This window comes from Lepidochelys olivacea (assembly GCF_965140295.1).
Source record: "Lepidochelys olivacea isolate rLepOli2 genome assembly, chromosome: 17".
Classification (NCBI taxonomy): Eukaryota; Metazoa; Chordata; order Testudines; family Cheloniidae; genus Lepidochelys; species Lepidochelys olivacea.
This window is the reverse complement of record NC_140427.1, coordinates 5,078,316-5,100,054: the sequence shown is the minus strand read 5'-3', so window position 1 is coordinate 5,100,054 and position 21,739 is coordinate 5,078,316. Positions and strand designations below refer to the sequence as shown.

Here is a 21,739-nt window from a genome sequence, read left to right as displayed (position 1 = left end):
TACCTAAGTGTTATACTCCACAAGCGCCTTTCACATATGATATTTGTACAGGCATTTTACAAACACCATCAATTGTTTCCAGCTGTTTTGAGTTCCAGCTGAATTTTCCTCTTCTTCCAGTAACAGTCTAAACATTTCAGTTTGTTTATGCAAATTCTTCTCCTCTCACTGATGTTTCTCTATTCAATCACCATATGAAGAAGCACGAACAATTTAGTAATCTGACTCCTTAAGTTTTCTGCTCCAGGATCTCAAAGCACTTTCTAAATTTTCATGCATTAAGTCACACAGCAGCCCTCAAAGAGCGAGGGAGGCATTATTCGCATCTTATAGTTTAGAAAATGAGGCAGACATTTGAGTAATTTACTTAACATGACAAACTAGAAGGGAAAAGAACTCATGTATCACAATTCCCATACTGTGCTTTAACTGCCCTAGTAGTGCAAACTGGGAGAAATTCTAACCCTTTGATATATGTTACTAGGGCTTTTTTGTTTGTTTTTTAATTTTTAAACTTGTTTTAGAATGGGTTTCAGTTGTCAGTATTTTGTCTTTTTTTTGTTTGTTTTTTTAAAGCACACCTAACCTTGACTTAGTTGTAGGAGCCGATTTCTTATAGCCACAGCTATGGCACTGGATAGATAATTTTCAAAAACAAGATCTGGTTGTATGATCCACGAATGTAGACATATTTTTAATTTGCTTTTTTAAAAATATTTCTGACCTGAATGAACAGGGTTCCTGGCTCTGATGGAATTGAGAGGACAAATCCAAAAATGACAAAAGATATCTGTAATTACATTTTAAAAACTCAAATACAAAGTTTCTGATAACACAATAAGAGTCCATATTTTTGATTTAAAAAGCCAGGTTATAGAGACAGAAAAAGGTTCTCTTCTCACTGTCATCTGACAAGTAAACAGCTTGATTCCAAGCAGGGGTAATTTTAATGTAAATTCCTAAATATGTAATTAGGGACACACAGCTGACTCATCAAAACATGTAGGGACACAGGCTCAGACATATAAAGATAAATTAAAAGTTGATGGTTTCTACATATGAAAACTGAATAGGTAAACAGAGAAAGTTGCCATGTTCCTCTCTCCACTTTGATTCTCAGATCTTTATTCTGAATCTGGACCCTATTCACTTTACATGCAGTGGTTTCACTATACCAAGCAGTGATTACTGTTTAAGTATCAACAGTTAGGAATCAAAATCCATAATTTGGATTGAGAAAAAATGTCACCTTAAACCAGGACCAATGTACCAGAATAATTCTTATTGTGTAATGGCTTTTAGTATTCCTCGAACAACCTTATAACTCATTAACTGCTGGTTTTCTTTAGGAGGAAAACAGGGTCCACGTTCTGTCACATAAGCGTAAGGGAATCGCAGCACCCACAGTCCGTCAGGTGGGAGGGTTATTTCCTGTTTCTCAGGATAAAATGTAGGGCAAGGTGGAGGTCCTGGTTGAACCTGAAAAACAACAGAGTTGGAAATATGTTAAGTGCTTTAAAAGATAAAATCATCAAACTATTGGAATAAAACCCTCTCAAATAACTAAATCCACACTGGTCTAATAAGCCTCTACTAAAATGAGGTTTGAAGCCTCTTTAGTGCATTTCTAGAAGACGGCGTTTAAATGCTGTTCTTTCCAGAAAGGAAAAGTCTCAAACCCCAGTGTGATCAAGATGCTGAATTTAAGATAGCAGATTTGGCATCAGATCACTAAGGCCCTGTCTCACACTACAAAAAAAAATTTAAAGAAAATCTACATTTAGGTATCCAGTTGCATCTGTGTAGTGCAGACAAGATTAAACTGTTTCAACTGTGACTCAAATTGTTCTTCCACCTTGGATTTTTCAGGACTGTAGCATGATTCAAGAGCACTTACAATATTGTTTGGTATCAACTGCACTAGAAGACTGAGCGGTGTCTTAACCAGGACAAGAACTGATGTGGTGTAATTGTTTCCTTCAGCATATTAGATTTTCACATGGTGGACAAGGGCCTTAGAAATCATATCACTTATGGGTATCAGTATCACTAGCTGATTTAGCTTTTTCCTTGCCATTTCATCCACATTTGCCCCTAAAGGGGAATTTTGAAATACCACCATTAGGGCCTGATTGTGCAGTTCATACACAGGCAAAACACATGGAAGTTAAATGCGAGTCTGAAAGGGTAGGCTGCAAAACTGTATCTTAACCACTGAAGTGAAGTTACTGCATTTTGTGTATATAATTGGTGCCTTTTCACCGCTGTGTGTAGCTTTAATCATTGCTCCTGCTGCTTGAACTTGCAAATCAAAAAACAATTTAGTATGTGGGTCTTTAAGGTCTCCTCTAAAACAGGTTACGTTTGCTTTGTAGGAATACAGCACTGGAAGGGACCTCTGGAGACACTGAGTCCAGTCCCTTGCTATCACAGGCAAATCAGTCATACAATCCCATTCTTAAACTTATCAAGTTCCATCTTAAAATTAGATAGGTTGTTTGCCCCCATTACTCCTATTGGAAGGCTGTTCTAGGACCTCACTCCTCTGATCAGACACCCTGTAAATTTCCAAACTACAGCTCTCAAATAGCTCTTCTCCATCCCTGATGCCCACGCCCAATGCATTTTCGAGAGAAATCATATTTCCTCTCAGCCTTAATTTTGCTAGGCTGAACAAGACACCTTTTCGTCTCCTCATATAAGATAGACTTCCCATTCCCAAGAGCATTCTGGTAGCATTTTTCTGTTCCCGTTTGATTTCATCTCTTTTCAACATGGGTATATGAATGATCCCAGAGCACTTTAGGGAAGTAGATTGTTTCTCCCCACAACTGATATAAACATACTGTGTGCTGGCTGCATTTCAGTGATGCTGTATTATTTACTTGAGGTACCAACAAATGAAATTTTTTTGCCGTATTTTACAAAGTGCTATATAAATGGTAAGATTATTCCAGGACAGCGTACTACTGGAAAACACATCTTGTTCATATTTCATTACTTTAAAAAAAAGTGGCACACATATCAATTTCAAATATCAATCTCCTTTTCTCAGCATCTAGAAATACATGAAAATTACATCTTTTTCATTCTACAGATTCTCTGTCCCGAGTTCAGAGAAGAATTGAAGATAAAAATCCATCTTAGCCATGAATTACCATTTTTCTGTGAAGACATTTTAATTTTTAATTCTTATGTTCCCAATGCTCAGCAGTTCTTTTTAAAAAAAGATTATTCTGGTGCATTTTCTGTGGCATATTATTTAAAATGTCTTTTCAACCTATTGGAACCCTACTATGTCATCTGTGATAAAATGTGTATTAAGAAGAAAGTTAGGCTGACAAATGCTAAAGTCACAACAGCCTTGGAGACTCAAGAAATATTTGTTTACAGAACACGTACAGCATTTGCAACTACACAGCAAACTTCCCCACACCACCACTGTACTCAAACCTGATCTGTGAGGACTCTCCCTAAAGAATGAGAAGAGACATGGCATGCCCCATTCAGTCCTTGGCTGAACATATCAAGGAGCATTCCCAATGAGGTGGTGGTTTATATGTCGTCTGTCTGTTGAGAATTTCTGAACTAAAACTGGCCTATGTGAAATGGGTTTGGTGGCAACAATCCAATAATTTTTGGCCAGTACCAATTTGGATTGACCTAAAGAACATTAATTAAATCCTGGTTCAGGTTGAAAGGAAATTCTTGGATTATCTACTCTTACCCTCTGCAACAATGAAGGATCCTACATTCCTTTGTGTGTCTTTTTGTCCCACAATAAGTGTTCTTAATACACTTTTTAGAGTTACATTTTGCAGTTCCTACAGTCACTTACAAATAGCTAGATTCTATTTTTAATTTCTTACCTGAGGTGTCAGTATTATCTGCAGTGGAGCATCTGGCACCACAACAAAGAGTCTTATAAACTGAGCATAATATGGTTTAAGTCCTCGTCCTTGAGTTGATGAGAGGATGTATAAGGGCATATCAGAATTAAGGGCTTTTATAGCCGATTCTTTTGGCCCACTTCCCATCACCTTCATGACTTTCTCCGGCCCTGAACACATGAACCTCCGACCACGGGCGTCTTCATATTCAAATCCAACGAAGGCTCGAGCTATGTCGTCTCTCCGCCTTCCTCTTCCCATTACAACTGCACTTCGTTTGCCAGGAACAGCTTTATTAGGAGCAGGCCAGGAATTAGTGTCCAGATCTCCCTCATCTTCAGCTCTTGTCCTGATGACAATGTCCCAAGGCATTAAGTAGTTTGTTCCTGGTATGAAGCCCTGTTGGTCTAAGCCTGTGTGAAAGTTATAAGCCTTAGCAGGACCAAGTTTGACCAGTGACCAGCTAGAGAATTTGGGAAGAAGCCCCTTAGGGCAATTAGAATGGAGCATGCCAGGAAGATACTCAACCGTGGATGCCTGCCGATCTACCAAGCTTGGCCTCTTCTCGCTTTTAGACTCTGATGCTTGCCCATGAGTCTCTGCATTGTCTCCTCCACCTTGAGGATCAGCTGGGTAGGTGCCCAGGCTATCCGTCGACTGACCCAAACTAAGGGCTAAGCTCAGGCTGGTGCTTTCTCCCTGGGTTTGAGGCTCTTTTTCTTTAAGTTTCTCAGCTTCTCCTTCTGGAGGGGCAGGTGAGGTCTCATTCTTGGCTGGTGCTGGATCAGGTGTACTCGGCTGAAATATTGGGAAGTTGATGTGATCCAGTTTCCCACAACATTTCTCTTCCAGCAGCTGTGAAAGATGGAACACAGTTAACTTGTCATCTGTAGTCTCAATGTTCACATAGCTCTGAATCACAAAACTAACTGAATGCAGTTTAATATAATAAGCTATAGTATTAACAAATCAATGCAACTTGGCCTCAAGCAAATATTTCGAAGCTCTCTTTTGGTGAAGTGGGAACCAGTGCACTTCTGCATGAACTACAGACACTATGCACACGTCCACACACTGTTTTTGTACTACTATAACTATTTTGGTTAGGGGTAAGATTTTCTACATAACCAGTTAAAAATCAGTGCACTCCCTAGTGAGGATAAAGTTATATTGGTATAAAGGTGCCTTACACCTTCCCTTATAAGCTACACCAATATAAGCACCTTGATACTGTAAGAACATAACAATGGCCCTACTGGGTCAGACCAAAGGTCCATCTAGCCCAGTATCTGGTCTTCCGACAGTGGCCAGTGCCAGGTGCCCAAGAGGGAATGAACAGAACAGGTAATCATTAAGTGATCCAACCCCTGTCACTCATTCCCAGCTTCTGGCAAAAAAACCAAAACCAATACTATTATTGCTGAACCCCTAACTAGAAGGTAGGGAATTGTACTGCTTTAACTATCCTAGTATAGTCAAAGTGGTATAAATCTGTAATTGTAGAAAAGCCCATACTTTACTGCTTTCATGGAAAATGAATAGGTTGTTCACCAAGCTATTCAGATGGCTTGGGTCTGATCCTGCAAGGTACTGAGTACTCAACTACTGTTAAGGCAATAGGAGTAAGCTGTTTGGGTCTTACAGGAGCAGGATAAGAAAAAGGTAATATTTACATAGAAGGGAGTTTTAGGCTCTCTCCCATGCCCCCTTTTCACTTAGGTCTCTCTCTCCTTGGGGTCAGAGGACTCACTTTTCTTCCATCAAATCCCTCCTTAAAACAAACTAACGCAAAGACCATTTTAAAAAAGGCAGTGCAGTACTCCCATGCCAGCTCCAACTCTTATTGGAACACTAAGTACTAGTTGTGTCTGCACTGTTTTGTCTGTCTCAGACCTAGGCTCCGATTTTGAAAGGACCCGTTATGATCATCTAGCATCACCTCCCGCATAACACAGGCCACAGAATCTTACCCAGTAACTCCTGCATCAAGCCCATAACTTCTGTTAAAACGATAAAACATGTATTTAGAAAGATATCCGGTCTTGATTTACAAACGTCAAGTGACAGAGGATCCACCACATCTCCAAGCAAATTACTCCAATGGTTAATTACCTTTGCTATTAAAAATGTGCACCTTATTTCTAGTCTGAATTTGGCTAGCTTCCGCATTCAATCACTTTTTCTCTTCCCCCCCCCATAGACACTTATAGACCACAATCAAGTCACCTCTTAACTTTTTCTTTGGACTCTTTAGGATAAAAGCTGTGCCTTGTTTGTACAGCACAAGCATAGCTATGGCTTAATAAATAATATTTCCTTTTGAAGCAAAAATGGAAAGCTAATGATTACCTGATAGAAGTCATAATTGGCAGCTTTGATATCAAAGGGATCATCCCGGGGTGCTTGTTTCCTCCCACAGTTACAGGCACCAGTGGAGCGAGCCCGGCTGTTGTGATACAACACTGGAGGGTTTCTATCTGGCTCTGGTTTTTCCCCTGAAAAAGTAACAAGATTAATTGGAGTTTGCTTCACCCCATCTGGAGAGCTACCTGTATAATTTAGCCATCTTCAACCCTCTTCTGCAATGATCCCTCACGCTCCCTCCCCACCCCGATTACTTTCCAAAATTGCCAATTTACCATGCAACTTCCCCTTCCCTGTGTTTGTTATACAACTAGTTACAAAGGCCCTTTGTACACACTGAGCTGCCTTTCTTGCCAATTGATTATTGTGCAGGATGTGGAGCTGCTATGTAATAATTTATGTCCCACCCATTTGATTGATATTGGGTTTGCTATATGACTGCAAGGGGTTAATTCAAGCAGAGGATAGATAGTCCCCCATTTATCATTACTTAAAAGACAATGCAACTATCATTTAGTTTAAATTTTACCTCTGACCAAGCTGATTTCAACAATCTGGCTTGGGAGTCCCCATAGGGGGATCCAAGCAGAGGAAACTCGAACAATGAAGTTTGGATGGATAAGAAGATGGTCTCTGAAGGACAGGAAAAAATGAGGCAAAGACTGCTGGGGAGTAGACTGAACCCCAATCCCTAGAGGCAAAGGGCTCAGGAATAAACTAGGACTTCCTAAGTCTTTAGGTAAGGCAAATATGCATATAGACCTTTTATTTTGTTGAAATCCTTTTTTCTCAATATGCCTTGTTCTACTGTTAAGATAAAACAATACATTGTTTTGAATGGCTGTTTTGAGTCACTGTGTTTACCAGTCAGGCTTGCAGAGTAATCCTGGGTGGCACACAGGATGCTGTAGCCCAATGACCAGATCTCAGAGTGTGAAAATTATGTTGTCCTTTCACCAGGTGAAGACAAGAGAATTAACACGAGGCGATGCACTCAGACAGGTTCAAAGGTGCAGCTAGGCCTTAACTATGATACTTACCAGATCTTGCTTGAAAGGACAAATGGTTCTTCTGGCTATTTATATATATTCCTTGAAAGTTCTATTCCTTGCACAGTATGGCTCTACTTTAAAATAGTGTTTGCACCTCCCTAGGAAACCATCTTTCCTACATCCTTCCTAGCAGGAAACATATGTCCAACTGGCATGGAGAGAACCCAAGTAATTAATGAGTCCAATCCTGCAACCCTTATTCACACCAAGTAGCAATTAGTTTGGGGGGAGGTTCTAAATCAAAGTTATATTTGGGGGGAAAGTGATGACTGAGAATAGGGTATGGAGCCTTTAACCTGTAGATTACTGGTTCTAATACACTTGTTTCCACCATCTGATTACTGTTTTTTGTCCTCTATGAAATGAGTTTGGTGGTCCCAGCCCACGAATACATATTGCATAAACCACCACCACAACTGGCAGTCTCTGCACAGACAGCAAGGACTGAACAGACCATGGAAACTCAACTATTTTCAATTCCTGGGAGTGTTAACTCCCAATCAGGATTAGGCAACACGGCCTTTGCTATAACTATTCCTTCAATAAACAGAGAAATAGAATCTAAACCCCTCATTCCTTCACTTTTCATAACATTAACATTAGTCACAAGACTTATTTTTAGAGTCTATGATTTACTGTACTTAATAGTATTTATTTTAAAATAAAGCCAGTTTTAAAATTCAGTGGCCAGTCAGATAAAATGTTTTCCTATGGCTTAAAACTTGTACACTACAAAAGGATCCTAACACAACTGAGCTTAGTTACCTGATTTGGGGAGTAAGTGAAATTTATGCACACAGTGCTGATCAGTTAAACTTCGCTCCTCACACAGCTGATGCCCGTTGCTCCAGAACTTGTAACAGTCTTCATGAAGTTGCATGGCATACTTGTGAAAGGCTGGTCCCCGGGCATGCTGGCTGTACACACGCAAGGCTTGGGCTAGCTGATTCTTATGAACTGTCATAGTGTAGTTGTGGGGCAGGTTGGACTGGTAGGCACTGTGGGCCATGGGGAGAGCCTTTTGGCAACGGTTTTCAGAAAACTTGGTGTCTATATCTAGGTACGCCTCCAAGACTTTGATGCTTCCCATGATTTTGGAGGTCAGTTCCCCAGTGGGGGAAGCTGGGTCATCATCTTTCCCCTCAATGGCAACTTCATACAATTTCTGAGCTGCAGCAACCCACTTCTGATATGTGGGAAGCTCAAAGTGAGAGGGCTGAGGGTTTCTCCCCACACTATCATCGAAGCCTTTCTTACTTAGCACCAGCTCCACATGCTGCCACAGGAACTCCTTGAGGGTGCAGTCCACCAACTGCCCAGAGGAGCTGGAGCTGCTACTGCTACTCTCAACATGGAAGGACAGCTGCTGCCTGCCATGTCTCATCATCTGATATCTCCTGGGCCCCGCCAAGGTGGGTGCCAGCAAGGAATCAGTCTCCTTCATTGTGCAGTTGCCCCTAAGCTGCTCCAGCAGCATGGCCACTGGGTCCTCTCCATCCTGGGCCCCACCAGCTACAATGTAGACAAAGGCCTGGTTAGCAGGCACAGTGAAAAGGCAGTTGATGCTCTGGTTGGTCAGCACCCGACTCTTACGGAAGATGCGGTAGATCTGGTCCTCTAGGGCATGCTGCAACCGCCTCTTGGGTGAATGCTTCTTGGGTGGGGGCTTCTCCAGCTGGCCACAGAGATCTTGCCCCCTGCCCGGTGGGGGGTCCACCTTCAGGGCCCCATTAAGCTGGAAGAGGAAGAGGAGGCGGGGTGGGCACGGTCTGCAGTTGAGCTTCCACTCCTTGCCAACCGGGCAGTCCTTGATGGCAGCCTTGAGGGAGGGCAGCACCTTCTGCCTCAGCCCATCCAGGGCCCTGAAGACCCGGTCATAGGTGATGTCGAAGGAGCAGGTGGGGTGCACCATCAGCAGGATGTGGCAGACGGAGAAGAGGTAGAGGAGGCTCAGGCAGTGCAGTTTCTCCTGGTGCTTCCAGAACTCATGGGCCTCGGCGTGGGGCAGCGGGGCGCCAGGCGGGTGGCCGAGCCCCGGCACCCTGGCGTCCCCGGCGCTGAGGTCCCTGCAGGCCTGCAGCAGCTGGGGGGTGTCGCAGATGGAGGTGAGCACCAGGTACAGCACCTTGCTCTCCTGGCTGTAATAGGCCTGCAGCAGGTTGTAGTCCTGGGCGGCGGCGGCCTCCTCCTCGCCGGCCCCGGGCTCCCCGCCGGCCCCGGGCTCGGCCCCGCCCGGCCCCGCGCCCTCCCGCTGGAAGAGGGGGAAGACCTGCCGGTCGCACACGGTGCTCACCAGCGCCGCCTTCTCGGAGCTCAGCTGCAGGGCCGTCTTGCCGAAGATGCCCACCACGCACACCGCCGCCTCCTCCTCCTCCGCGGGGGCGGGGACCGGGGCGCTCGCGCCGCCGCCGCCCCCAGCCAGCAGCAGCTCCCGCAGGCTCACCGGCACGGTCATCGCCGCGGCAGCGCGCCGCCCCAATAGGCCACACTGCCTTCGGAGCTACTGGGCATGCGCCACAGCGGGGCATGCGCGGTAAGTCGAGACGCCGATGGTGCTCCTGCGCATGCTCACAACTCTGGGCGCTGCTGAGCAGGCGGAGCGCGGCTGCCCTCCCCTTGCCCTCAGACTCTGCTTCCCGAGCCACGTGGGTTGCTAGGTTGGGTGGGTGCCCAGGGAAGGGAAAAAGATGGGGGAAAGTAGGGAAGACGTCGTTCAGGGAGCCGATTGGTTATCCCCAATCAAACAGCAACACCACGAGGAGAGAGACTATGCCAGGAGATTTGCACCCAGCAACTCTCCTTCAAATCACCCACAACCCAGAGGAAATATGTACCCGCAGGAGCCCAACTTCTAAAACCATCCTGCAAACAATTGATTAGTACTGAAGCCCTTCCAAGGAAAAGTGGGGTGACCTTTCTAGGCTATGGAACTGAGCAAGGGGTCTGATGGATCTTTCTACTGCAACTTGCAGAAGCCACATCAAGTGGAATTCTAGGGGCATTTCCACTTGTTCCAGCTCCTTCCCCCTTGAAACTTTGCGTACAAGCGTGCTGGAACAATTTTTATAGTGAGAGTGCTGAGAGCCATTAAACCAAACTGTAAACCCTGCATATAATGGAAACCATTTCAAGCCAGGGGGTGCTGCAGCACTCCTAGTTCTAGCACCTATGTTTGCATATTCAATTAACAGGAAATAAACTCCAGCCTGTCAACATTCATGTTTATTTTTACATATAAAAAGAATGATCAGGGCTATTTTAGTGGTGTAGTTTCAAGTTAGTACAATAGGAAATGTGTAATCACTGGTGGAAAATATGCAGTGTAAACATGTAATAATTATAATAAACAAGACTGGATACTGGCAGTTTAAGGTGACTTATAGTAACTATGTATTTGTTTAGGAACCAAGCCTGCTCATTCCATTCCTATAACACCAGTTAGGACCTCTGAGCTTTCCATTTTGAAGCATTTCATTAATATTATTAGTTAATTATCACAACTTTCCTGTGAGGTCAGTATCATAAGCCAAATTTTGCAGATGGGGAAATTGAAACACATTTAGTGACCATGCCCAAGGTCACACAGCAAGTCAGTGGGAGAGTTAGGAACTTAGGAGTTCCTCACTTCCAGTCCCCTGGCACTAAACAGTGTTGTCTCAAATTGGGTATGTTAATGTAAAGACAAGCCAAAATGGTACATGCTGGAAAACAGTAATAATACTTTCTTATTGAGCCACATAACTATTGCAAACCTATTTGTTACTGGAAACATTGGAGTCTTAAATTACTTCCCTCTTTTGAATTTTTTCCCTCTAACATTACAAATATTGCCAAAATCATCTTTAAAAAAAATGTAAGACAAACAACATTAAATTTAAATTACTTCCAAGTACATATGCATCTCTATTACAAAAAGACAACACTTTTTGGAAATTTCAGAAGTCAATGTTCAAAAGGACCAAAAAGACCTCATTTTCTTCTCATCCTTTGAAGAGGTACCCCAGTGTGAAGACCGAGGCACATTAGGACATTCTGGGGAAGGCTATTCCTTCTGTGGATAGAAGACTTCCCTCTTGAGGACCATCAAAATGGCACTTTTTATGTGTGCTAAATTTACTTAAAGTAACAAACTCTTTACTCCCCAGTGATATAAAATTGGGATTAGACAAGTAGCAACATGACCCTCAACTGACATAAAAATATAGCAGCACAGGTCTAGTTCTGTTCTTCAAAGCTGCTTGCAGTATGTAACCGAGCTGGAGAGGGAGTCTTTGGGTGAGCCATCTGTTAAAATAAGAACCAAGTTAGAATTTAGATTTCAGTAACAAATTACATAGTGGGTAATTCTTATTCATTGCATCCTAAGTGTAAGTGAACATCTAGCCTAAGAGGATTCCTAACATGTATAACATTTTTAATCAGGTTTTTTTCCAGTGTCAGCAGCAGTCATATTTTTAGCTTATTGGTTTTTGGTGCCCAAAAAGCTGCTTACCACCATGATAGTCATAGTCTTGGAGAACCTCTGCATATTCCCACTTGTGGGGTGTACTCCTGCAACCACTGAGCCTCAGAGACATCTGGAAAGCAGCACTTTAAATGAGCTCCACTTCACGTGAGCCCCAAATGTTTGGAATCAAAGTTATAGAAGTGCCATCCAACCCTTATCACCTCAGTTCCTCCTCCTAAATTTTAAAATCCTAATAGAAAAGAACTCTAAGGGAGAAGGGAACACAGGGGGAGACTCTGCAAGAGTTTTCCCCACATGTAGGAGGATGCTGGGGCCATATTTATGAAGAATTCTGTAATGCTGCTGCTGTGCATCTAATTGAGCACTAGGTTTTGCTTTGAATTAAACTCCAAGATTCAAGTTTGTTTTCTATGCTACAAATAATATTTAGCACTTCTAGCATTCTTTACATTCTCAAAGTACTGAACATATATTAACTAAGTGGTAGGTAGCACAAGGCAGTAGACTGGGTATCAGTCTTCTGTGGTCTGGGTATCAGCTGGCTTCAACTCCCAGCTCTGCCCATGACCTGCTGGTTGATTTTGGTCAAGTCACATCACCTTTCTATGGCTGTTTTCTCATCTGTAAAATGGGAATAATGACCCTCCTTTATAAACCACTAAGATCTATGGGGGAAAGTTTTATTAGAGATAAGTGTCACTATTATAAGTAGTAGTAATTATGGGCTCAGCTGCATGAGGCACACCAAGAGCTTTCACCTCCCACTGCCAAGCTCTAGAGCTAGATAAAAAATATTTTGGAGCAATATCTTATACTGGGCTTTTAAAACTCCAACCAAACTTTATGCAACAAGAAACCGACTTAAACTCAAAGTCTTACCTGAAATTTGCGCCTCAGTGCCTGTGTCATTATTGGAGTCAATCCTGTGCCAGTTTCCATGTTCTCTTTGTTAGTTAATGGAGTTCCACCAGGACTCCTGAAGAGATCATAAAAATTGAAAGGGGCATTATTCTTAGATTTCTGATTAGTTAAAAAACAAAAGAAAACAGAAACCAAGTTACCTCTGAATATTGACTTTCTTAAGATGTTTTCGAAGGTCTATTTGATTTTTGCTGGGAGTGCTGATAAAAAACAACAAAACGTTAAAACCAACATATTTTTCAAGTACTATCAATGAAGATTATTCTGAACATATACCATCTTTTCCCTGTTTGACATCAAAGAATGTAGAAAGTTCCTTACATTAGGAGGTTTGTACTGGGAGCTTGTAGGAGCTTGGATTTAGGTCTCAGATTAATGCTTTGTAAATCTGAGACTGTAATTAATGCCCTGTGCTTCTTCATTGGTGATCCTGCCTAAAATTAAAAAATAAAAATATTATCAAAAATACATTTTAAAACACCCCACAGAACATACGATCTATTTAATATTTATACCCTGCATGTTTTTAGTGCACTGTGGCTCATCAACTGTTTTGAGTCATTAAGATTTAACGTACCATGGGCAAAAATAGCCATTTTATAGAAGACTCCTATGTACACACTGTACAAGCAAAAATATCCATACATGGTTAAAATTCATAAAGCTACAGGAATGCTGGATGCTATTACCCTAAACTAAAAAGGAACACACCATGCATTGACCATGGCTCTCTCTGTGGCCATGTGGCAAATCACTTAACCACTCTGCCTCAAATTCCCCTCTGCAAAGTTAGGATAACAATATTTACTCACATATCTTACTGCGGATTTGGAGATTGGGCTCATCAACTGATTAATCCTAATTCAACTTTGGTGTGAGCCCACTGAAGTTTCTGAATGAACTCTACATAAGGGATGGATTTCCTCCAATGTTTGCAGACAGCACTGAAGGTTTATATAGATTGGATAACTATGATTATTAGCTGAAATCTAAAATCTCTCGTAATATAGTCATTGAACTACTTTATGAATTGGATTTATCATCATTACCCCAAAATGTGTTGTCTAGAACTAAACGATATAAGCAAAGAAAGAATATGAATGCATAAATGATTTAAAACAAACATCACAGACATGAGCTGGAAAAGATCAAAGGGCATCGCATATATTCAGCACTTCAATGGAATATTCCTTGAGGCAGGAATAATAGGTGGTGCTTAAGTTTATTTTTAGGAGAATGTTTGAGAGTTTAACTGTCAAATGCAATTTTTCAGCTAACCAGAGTACAGGCACTAGCCTTGGTTAAAACTGTGGCCTGAAAAATTCGATGCATGGCTCTAAATGAGAATAAGAGAAGTTTTGCAGAAGTCAAGAAAGATCAGGAATATGATTCTGGTCTCTACAACCCAGATTCTCAAAGGTATTTAGGCACCTAACCGCCACTGATTTCATTAGATCTACAGCTGTACACCACCTGAGGCTGAACAACAATATAGATTTCTTGACTTAGCAAATGTTTCTTTAGTAAGCCATTAGTAGGGCCATGCCAAATTCACAATCCATTTTGGTCAATTTCATGGTCATAGGATTTTAAAAATCATAAATTTCATGATTTCAGCTATTTAAATCTGAAATTTCACACAGTGTTGTAATTGTAGGGGTCCTGATCCAAAAAGGAATGTGTGGGAGGCTGTAAGGTTATTGTAGGGGGGGTTGCCATACTGCTACCTTTACTTCTACGTTGCTGCTGGCAGCAGCGCTGCCTTCAGAGCTGGGCAGCTGGAGAGCGGTGGCTGCTGGCTGGGAACCCAGCTCTGAAGGCAGCACGGCCACCAGCAGCAGCGCAGAAGTAAGAGTGACATGGTATGGTATTGCCACCCTTACCTCTGCGCTGCTGGCGGGGCGCTGCCTTCAGAGCTGGGCACCCAGGCAACAGCCACCGCTCTCTGGCTGCCTAGCTCTGAAGGCAGTGCAGAAGTAAGGGTGGCAATACCACAACCCCCCAAAAATAATCTTGTGACCCCCCTGCAACACCCTTTTGGGTCAGGACTTCAAATTTGAGCAACACTGGTCTCCCCCATGAAATCTATATAGTACAGGTTAAAAGCACACAAAAGACCAGATTTCACGGTCCGTGATGTGTTTTTCATGGCCGAGAATTTGTAGGGCCCTAGCCATTAGTGGCAAGCATTTTTGATATGGTCCTGGGGAACCAGGAATTATTTTGTTAGAACAGGTTTCAGAGTAGCAGCCGTGTTAGTCTGTATTGGCAAAAAGAAAAGGAGGACTTGTGGCACCTTAGAGACTAACCAATTTATTAGAGCATAAGCTTAAGTGAGCTGTAGCTCACGAAAGCTTATGCTCTAATAAATTGGTTAGTCTCTAAGGTGCCACAAGTCCTCCTTTTCTTTTTGTTAGAACAGAACTTCAAGACACAAATCCTGGGTATAGTGCACAGTCCAACCAATTGGAGTATGCACCGAGAGCAATCTTTCTCCACACCAAAGCAAAGGAGTTGCTGAATCTGCTCAGCAGAACCATTAATCCTGCACTCAGATCCCCAGTGTGCACAGACCCCCTATGGTGCTGGGCTACCCAGCATAGAGGGTTTCTACAACTGCTGCATGAGGCTCCCGCCAATACACATTGGAAGACATTGGTTTGATAGCTGGCAGGATTTGCCCCAGAACACCACTATCCAGTTATACATGTCCTTTGGTTTACCTGGTTTGTTTTTGTGTAATTCTGTGTGTTCTTCAGTTTCACATTCAGGAGATCCTTGAGAGTTATTTGTATGGGCCCATCTTTTACTGATGTAGCCTGAAAACAAGGGGAAGTTGGAACGAAGGGTAAAATCAGCAAATTGCATGGTTCTCATAAGACACATTTCCCTCACTATATACCAAAATCCATCAAAGACCAACTGAAGAAATACAATAATCCTTTTACTCCCTACCTGAAGTGCTTTTGTGCTGTTGCCCCTTTTGAGTACTATAGGTGCAGGTGGTGGTGGAGGAAGTGGAGGAAGTGGAGGTGGAGGAGGGGGGGCAGATGCAGGTTGCAGCACTCCTGCAGAAGGCAGGGATACCGGGTCTGCCAAGCTGATCTGTGCACAGACAGGAACAGCTAGTAACGGTTTATTACACCTTTGACAAGGAGAGTTTTCTGAGGAACTAACAACAGTCCCACTCATCTGAGAAGAAGAAGAAGAAAAAAAAAGACAAAATATAGAATATTAAATTAACTGTTTAAAGAATAGGAATGTTTAGAGAATGGAATTCATAACTTTTGGTGATCCAGGATGCCAGGCCCACGATGTGCCTGCTATTGGAGTGATCATCCAGCCGGCTAAGTCCTGCCTTCCAGCCTCAGGGTGGCAGCATTTCAGTGATGCTGTATGCGTAGGGAACGTGAAGTGATTTGCAATGAAAGGAGCTAAAGCAGTGGTTCTCAAACCAGCGTGCTTTTCTTTTTTTGAAGAGCTCTGGTGTCAGCCCCAGGTGGCAGGTGCTCGTGCAGAGGGGCTGTGTACACCCAGGAGGCAGGGATAAAGGCGACAGCCAGAGCACTGCCACCCGGGGTCTCTTTCCCTCCCGGCTCAATATCTCACCGGGAGGCAGCCTGTGCTCAACACCCCACCCCCCCCAGTTCCTCACCTAGTGGTGGTGGGGAGCCCCAGGGTAGCAGCAGCAGCGCAGAACTAAGGGTGGCAATGGGGTACTAAGTCTGCTGCTATTGTGCTTCAGAGCTGGGCACCCAGCCACTGCTCTCTGCTCTGCCTGCAGAGCTGGGTGGTGGTATATATACGTTGGGGGGAAGGGGAGGGGAAATGACTACAGATACAAAAAAAGGGGGGCCTGATCAAATAAGTTTGAGATCCACTGAGCTAAAGAAATAAAAGATGGGCCCTATAATTTTCAAACCTGAATTTATACATTTCTCTAGCAATTCTATTCTATATTAGGGGTGAGATTTTCAAAAGCATCTCTGTGACTGGTGGGCACAAGCTTCATTGTCTAAATTAATTTGATCATCAAAACTTAGAGAGCATTCCCTACTTTTGTTTATATGTAGTGTCTGACCCCATTATATTCTACTAAACATCATCGGAGGACATATTTAGGCCATAATAATAATAGTTCCTCTGTCGTTAAGGAATGTTATGGGCTGGAGAATTTTTTAAAAGGCAGAAAAGTTTGACCAGTGATTCAGACCACACTCCTGCAACTTCTTCCATTTCAGCAATTCCCTGAAGCCCCCTAAATTTGGGGGAGAGGGTCTCTATATAGACACAGTGGTTTCTGAATGGAGCAAGTTGCAAGGCTGCAGCTTTCATTTCAACAGCATCTTTTACTATGGAAAATTACTAACAACCATTATAGCCAAAACAGTGAAGATCTTTAACAAAAAAATTTATTTCTAAAAATATTTTACCTACCATTGTCGCAAACACCATCTTCAGTCATTGGAAGATGGAGAGATGGAGCAAAACATTACTCTATTTTTTCCAGTTTGGGCACTTTGTGTAGTTAACAATGCTTTGCTCTGTGTATAATCATTTGGCACACAGAGTCCCATTGCCAGATCAGGGCCTTATTCAACCTGTTTGAGCGGGTCTTTTAGTCTCCATCACTGACCACAGATCTTTAAATGCTTAAGCCAGTGTTATTCAACCTTTTTGTGGAGCCCTAAGAAGTTTTGAATGGAGACTTGAACCCCTTTGGAAATCTTAGAAATAGTCTGTGGACCCCCAGATTGAAAACCAGCAGCTTAGCAAATATGAGAAAAATCACACTGCTAATGGGACTAACACGTGACTGACCTGGATCACTCCTTGAAGTCTGGAAAATTCAATTTCCAGCTTTTCCACCTGTTGCTTCAGCATGTTCAGTTGCCGCAGGTAGAGTCGTGAAGGAAATATGGTGTCTTTGATTACTTCAAAACTCTAAGCATCACAAAGAAACCAGGACTATTTTCTGAGTTAAACACAATGGGTGAAATATCAAAAGCACCTAAGGGACTTGGGAGCACAACTCACACCGAAAGTCAGTGGAAACTCTTCTGATTGTATTCAGTGGCATGAAACAACATGGATAGGCCATTTCAAATCTGGTCTAATTTTTTCCCTTTCCCATCCTTTGGTCAGAGTACACCAGAAAAGCAGACCTTCTACATTCAGATCTCATCTTATTATTTGCTAATTTTGAATGTTGCAGGGGGCTGCAAACGGGTAGACCAAGAGAAACTGAAGGATGGGCCACATTTCTTTGGAAAGGTGTGGTCCTGCAGATTCTCAATAAAGTTTCCCATTTTAACTTTGAATTCTACAGTATGTTTTTGGTCCGACCCATCAGGATCATGCACTCACATCTTCTAGGCTATTAAGAGTTGCAAGCTGGGTCCTAGGTCATTGCAAATCCTCCAGATATTGCAATAAAGTCTCCAACTTCACATACAATCTCAATGTCACCTTAATTTTGGGCATTTTTACCATACCTATTCCCCCAGCAGATACCTCCCATTTGAACCTTAATAATTCCTTCCAAATCTTTCACTAGACATAGATTCTCCAATAGCTACAATTGAATTTTCACCTTAATTTTGGAGTTAGGTGCAGTACACATGCACAGAGTGCTATGGTAATCTCAGACAGGCAGAAATAGAGATTTAGAAAACATACCTGTGCAACACTGTTCTGGCACCACCAGTACAAAGACGATGCTGTCATTGCCAAGGGCCTTACTGCATCCTTTACACTTGGGAGGGCTAATGGCCAGAAAGTGCTACTTTGGCTGTGGGGGGGATTTGGAGGAAGACCATCCAATAACCTGTGGAAGAAAATTTCAAATTTATCTTTACAAGTAAGTAAATCATTTTAGCCATACAAAAATGTAACTGTGGTCAGTCTGTTGGTCATTTAGAAGTGTCAATGTAACAGATGAGTTTGGAGTAAACATCAGTGCAAGGGAAGGGGATGGTAGGAAAATTTGTGTTACACTGTAGGGAACATTCCTGTCCTGACAAAAGAATAAGATCTTCTCAACAGGTTTTTTCAGGCTCCAACTACTGAGATTTTGTGATAACTCTTTTCCAAGCCCAATTTTCTGAGGCATTTAAAATTAGATTGGATAGGAAGGACACTGGAAGATGTACAAGAGGGAACAATTCTGCAGCAGCCAGGCCATGAAGTAGATGGGACTCAACGAGTCTCCTCCATCTCCAATTTCTGTGCTTCAGTATACTTTTTGGAACTAGCAATGGACCTATGAGAATTGGGTTAATGAGAACACTAAATGTAATGTGAGCTCACCTTTGAGGGAGAGGATTCAAGCACTGCAGTTTACTGACATCTCCCTTCTTGTTCATTAGAAGTTTTGCACGGGCCCGCAGCTTCCGCCGGCGTTGCTTATACTTTGCCATTATTTCTAGGGAGCCAAGTTCAAGAGCAGTTAAATCACTCTACAAGAGTGTATAATCCTGCTTTTATTAAAGAGCAGAGCTGCCACAAAAAGGTGAAAAAAAGAAGGGATGCATGTGAATAATCCCACTTCAAGATATTTGGAATTGTCTTGTTTGAATAGAAGTAATGCTTAGACGCATGAAAAAATTAATACCTCCTTTAAAGTATTCCTGTGATCACCTGGACAGAGTTTGTACATGTTAAGACAGCTGATAGAATGACGTTGAAACTGACATTTTAATCTCTCCCATTTTAAACCACCCCATGTGAGTGAATATGGTGGAATTTTTTATAAGGGATATTGGGAAGAGAGGACAAAATCATAGATTTGGTAGAGGAAATCATCATATAATTCTGCACAAGATATGGAAAAATAATATATCCAGGACCTATGTAAAATGTACCACTTGCTCCAAGGCTCCCCTTTGTCTGTTTTGATCTTTGCCAGGACCCTGGTGATGAGTGGAATCGGAGGGAACACGTACATCAGGCTCCCTGACTATGACAGTAGGAAGGCATTGGGCCTGGGTTGGCATGCCCCGAACCCCGGCTTGGTCCTGTCCAGGACTAACGAAGAGTTCGAGAACTGCTACTTAAAGGTAACTAAGAAAACTACTAACTATATACACCTATATTACAGGTTTTCAAAGTTTGCAAGAACAGAGAACGAAACAATGCTCGCCGAAGCAGCAGAAGTTCCAGCACCGTGACTGGCAGCAAGGAGGAACTGAGGGTGGGGGGAGCTGGCGGCACCCCTTATACCGCACCATGTGGACACCACTCCAGGGGGCGCCAGAGCTGGCCCCCTACGGATACTGCTGAGGGAAAAACTTCCAGAACCGATGCATGTGTTGAGCACACACACCTAATATGGAATGGACATGAGCAAGCACTCAAAGAAAAACCTTAGTAATTTGCATATCCAATAATCCCTATGCAAACAGCCATCTCTCCACACTGATCAGTTTAAGAGTAGAGAGCTGTAGTCAGGCCTCATAACAAATAATCTATTCCCTTTACAAAATGCACTGTAATTATTTTTAGGTTTCAAAGTAACAGCCGTGTTAGTCTGTATTCGCAAAAAGGAGTACTTGTGGCACCTTAGACACTAACAAATTTATTTGAGCATAAGCTTACGTGAGCTACAGCTCACTTCATCGGATGCATTTTTAGGTTGTATCAGAGTTAAAATTAAATCACAATCTCAAATGAACAGTAGGTATTCAGTGAAGCATTGTCTCTCATTTAAAAAAATGTTTGCTCACTCATTTGCTACTCACTAATGTGCATTCTCATCATTAGAGTGAAATGGACATGGGTCTAGTGTATGCATGGGGATCCGCAAAGCAATTTGGGACCCTTTGCAGTAAGAAGTCCCACAGTACCATGGCTATTATTACAGCTAGTTTGACTCTATTCACGTGGCTGCCATTCTCCTCTCAACTTCGTTAGAGAAGAATTTTATTGGGGTTAGGATGCCAGACTGGTGCTTGCACTGGGTTCAATTTTTCCAGCTGTAAAATCGGAACAAAATCCTTCTGTTCTCCCACCCTTTGTCCCTCTTGCCTAGTTAGGCGCAAGCTCCGTGTCTTACTATGTGCAGTAGAACCTCAGGGCGATGAACACCTCGGGAATGGAGCTTGTTCGTAACCCTGAACAAAACGTTATGGTGGTTCTTTCAAATGTTTAAAGCTGACTGTTGACTTAATGCAGCTTTCAAACTTTACAATGCAGAAGAAAAATGCTGCTTTCCCTTTACTTTTTAGTAGTTTACGATTAGCACAGTACAGTACTGTATTTGCTGCTGCTGGTTTTTGGTTTTGTTTTTTTTCTTTTTTTTTGGAGGGGGCGGGGTCTCCGCCTGGTTGTGTACGTCTGGTTCCCAATGAGGTGTGTGTGGTTGACTGGCCAGCTCGTAACTCTGCCGTTCTCCTGTGTCCGTACCCAGCACCCCGGGCAGGGCCCTGAGACCGGGACCCTAGACTGCACTGCCTCCCCGGGGCAGGATGCCCCCCCAGCCTAGCAGGGCATGCATCACTCTGGGAGCCCCCGCAAAGCCCTCACGCTTTCCCCACAGGCCCCCTCCCCAGAACCCCTGACCCCCTTCGCGACTCACCCTTGCACCCTCACCCAGAGGAGAGATGCCCCCCCTCTCTCTCTCTGCACCCCCCCCCTCGGGTGGGGTGGCCTGGCCTGGCCTCAGCCGCCCCGCCCCTCTGTGCTCCCCGGGTGGGGAGTCACCAGTCACCCCAGCCACTCGGCTCGCCCCCTCTTTCCCTTACTTACCGGCTCATCGGCCCGAGCAACCTCCCTGCGATTCAAAATCGCTACACCAGGCACCCAAAGCCAATCGCAGCCCCGCTCTCTTCTGCCGCCCACGGAGCCCGACACCCGCCGGAGCTATCCAAGCTCTGATTGGTTACAGCGAATTCAGGGCCAGCCAGTCGACGCCAAGAGTGTACGTGATCAGGAGGGGGAGGGGAGAAAAACCAATCCCAGCATAGCTCTCATCTGCCATCAGCACATCCTTCGCCACACGAAGGAAAGCTGTCTCACGATTGGTTGGAAGGGTGTCAGCTCAACCA

The 21,739-nt window shown here is 43.3% G+C and overlaps 2 protein-coding genes across 2 annotated transcripts; both read right to left on the bottom strand.

Moving 5' to 3' along the window:
- Window positions 1-777: 777 nt before the first annotated feature.
- On the bottom strand, window positions 778-9,823 carry SMG8 (SMG8 nonsense mediated mRNA decay factor). Its single transcript, XM_084650845.1, has 4 exons — window positions 8,072-9,823; window positions 6,240-6,385; window positions 3,870-4,745; window positions 778-1,479 (listed from the first exon to the last, which is right to left on the bottom strand). The coding sequence occupies exons 1-4, from the start codon at window positions 9,759-9,761 to the stop codon at window positions 1,282-1,284; spliced, it is 2,910 nt and encodes a 969-aa protein (XP_084506971.1). The 5' UTR covers window positions 9,762-9,823; the 3' UTR covers window positions 778-1,281.
- Window positions 9,824-10,524: 701 nt separating this feature from the next.
- PRR11 (proline rich 11) lies at window positions 10,525-21,577 on the bottom strand. Its single transcript, XM_084650697.1, has 10 exons — window positions 21,441-21,577; window positions 19,005-19,119; window positions 18,375-18,522; window positions 17,517-17,639; window positions 15,651-15,887; window positions 15,419-15,514; window positions 13,017-13,129; window positions 12,836-12,895; window positions 12,654-12,750; window positions 10,525-11,590 (listed from the first exon to the last, which is right to left on the bottom strand). Exons 2-10 carry the CDS (start codon window positions 19,112-19,114, stop codon window positions 11,522-11,524), a joined length of 1,053 nt encoding a protein of 350 aa, XP_084506823.1. The 5' UTR covers window positions 19,115-19,119; window positions 21,441-21,577; the 3' UTR covers window positions 10,525-11,521.
- Window positions 21,578-21,739: the final 162 nt, after the last annotated feature.

Coding starts and splice junctions, on each gene's coding strand:
- PRR11 (XM_084650697.1), bottom strand. CDS start 19,114: ATGGCAAAGTATAAGCAACGCCGGCGGAAGCTGCGGGCCCGTGCAAAA. Junction 12,751..12,835: donor AAGAAAGTCAATATTCAGAG/GTAACTTGGTTT, acceptor TGATCTCTTCAG/GAGTCCTGGTGGAACTCCAT. Junction 11,591..12,653: donor CACTGAGGCGCAAATTTCAG/GTAAGACTTTGA, acceptor TTATTTTAACAG/ATGGCTCACCCAAAGACTCC.
- SMG8 (XM_084650845.1), bottom strand. CDS start 9,761: ATGACCGTGCCGGTGAGCCTGCGGGAGCTGCTGCTGGCTGGGGGCGGC. Junction 4,746..6,239: donor CCAATTATGACTTCTATCAG/GTAATCATTAGC, acceptor CATCTTTCACAG/CTGCTGGAAGAGAAATGTTG. Junction 1,480..3,869: donor AGATAATACTGACACCTCAG/GTAAGAAATTAA, acceptor GTTGTTTTTCAG/GTTCAACCAGGACCTCCACC.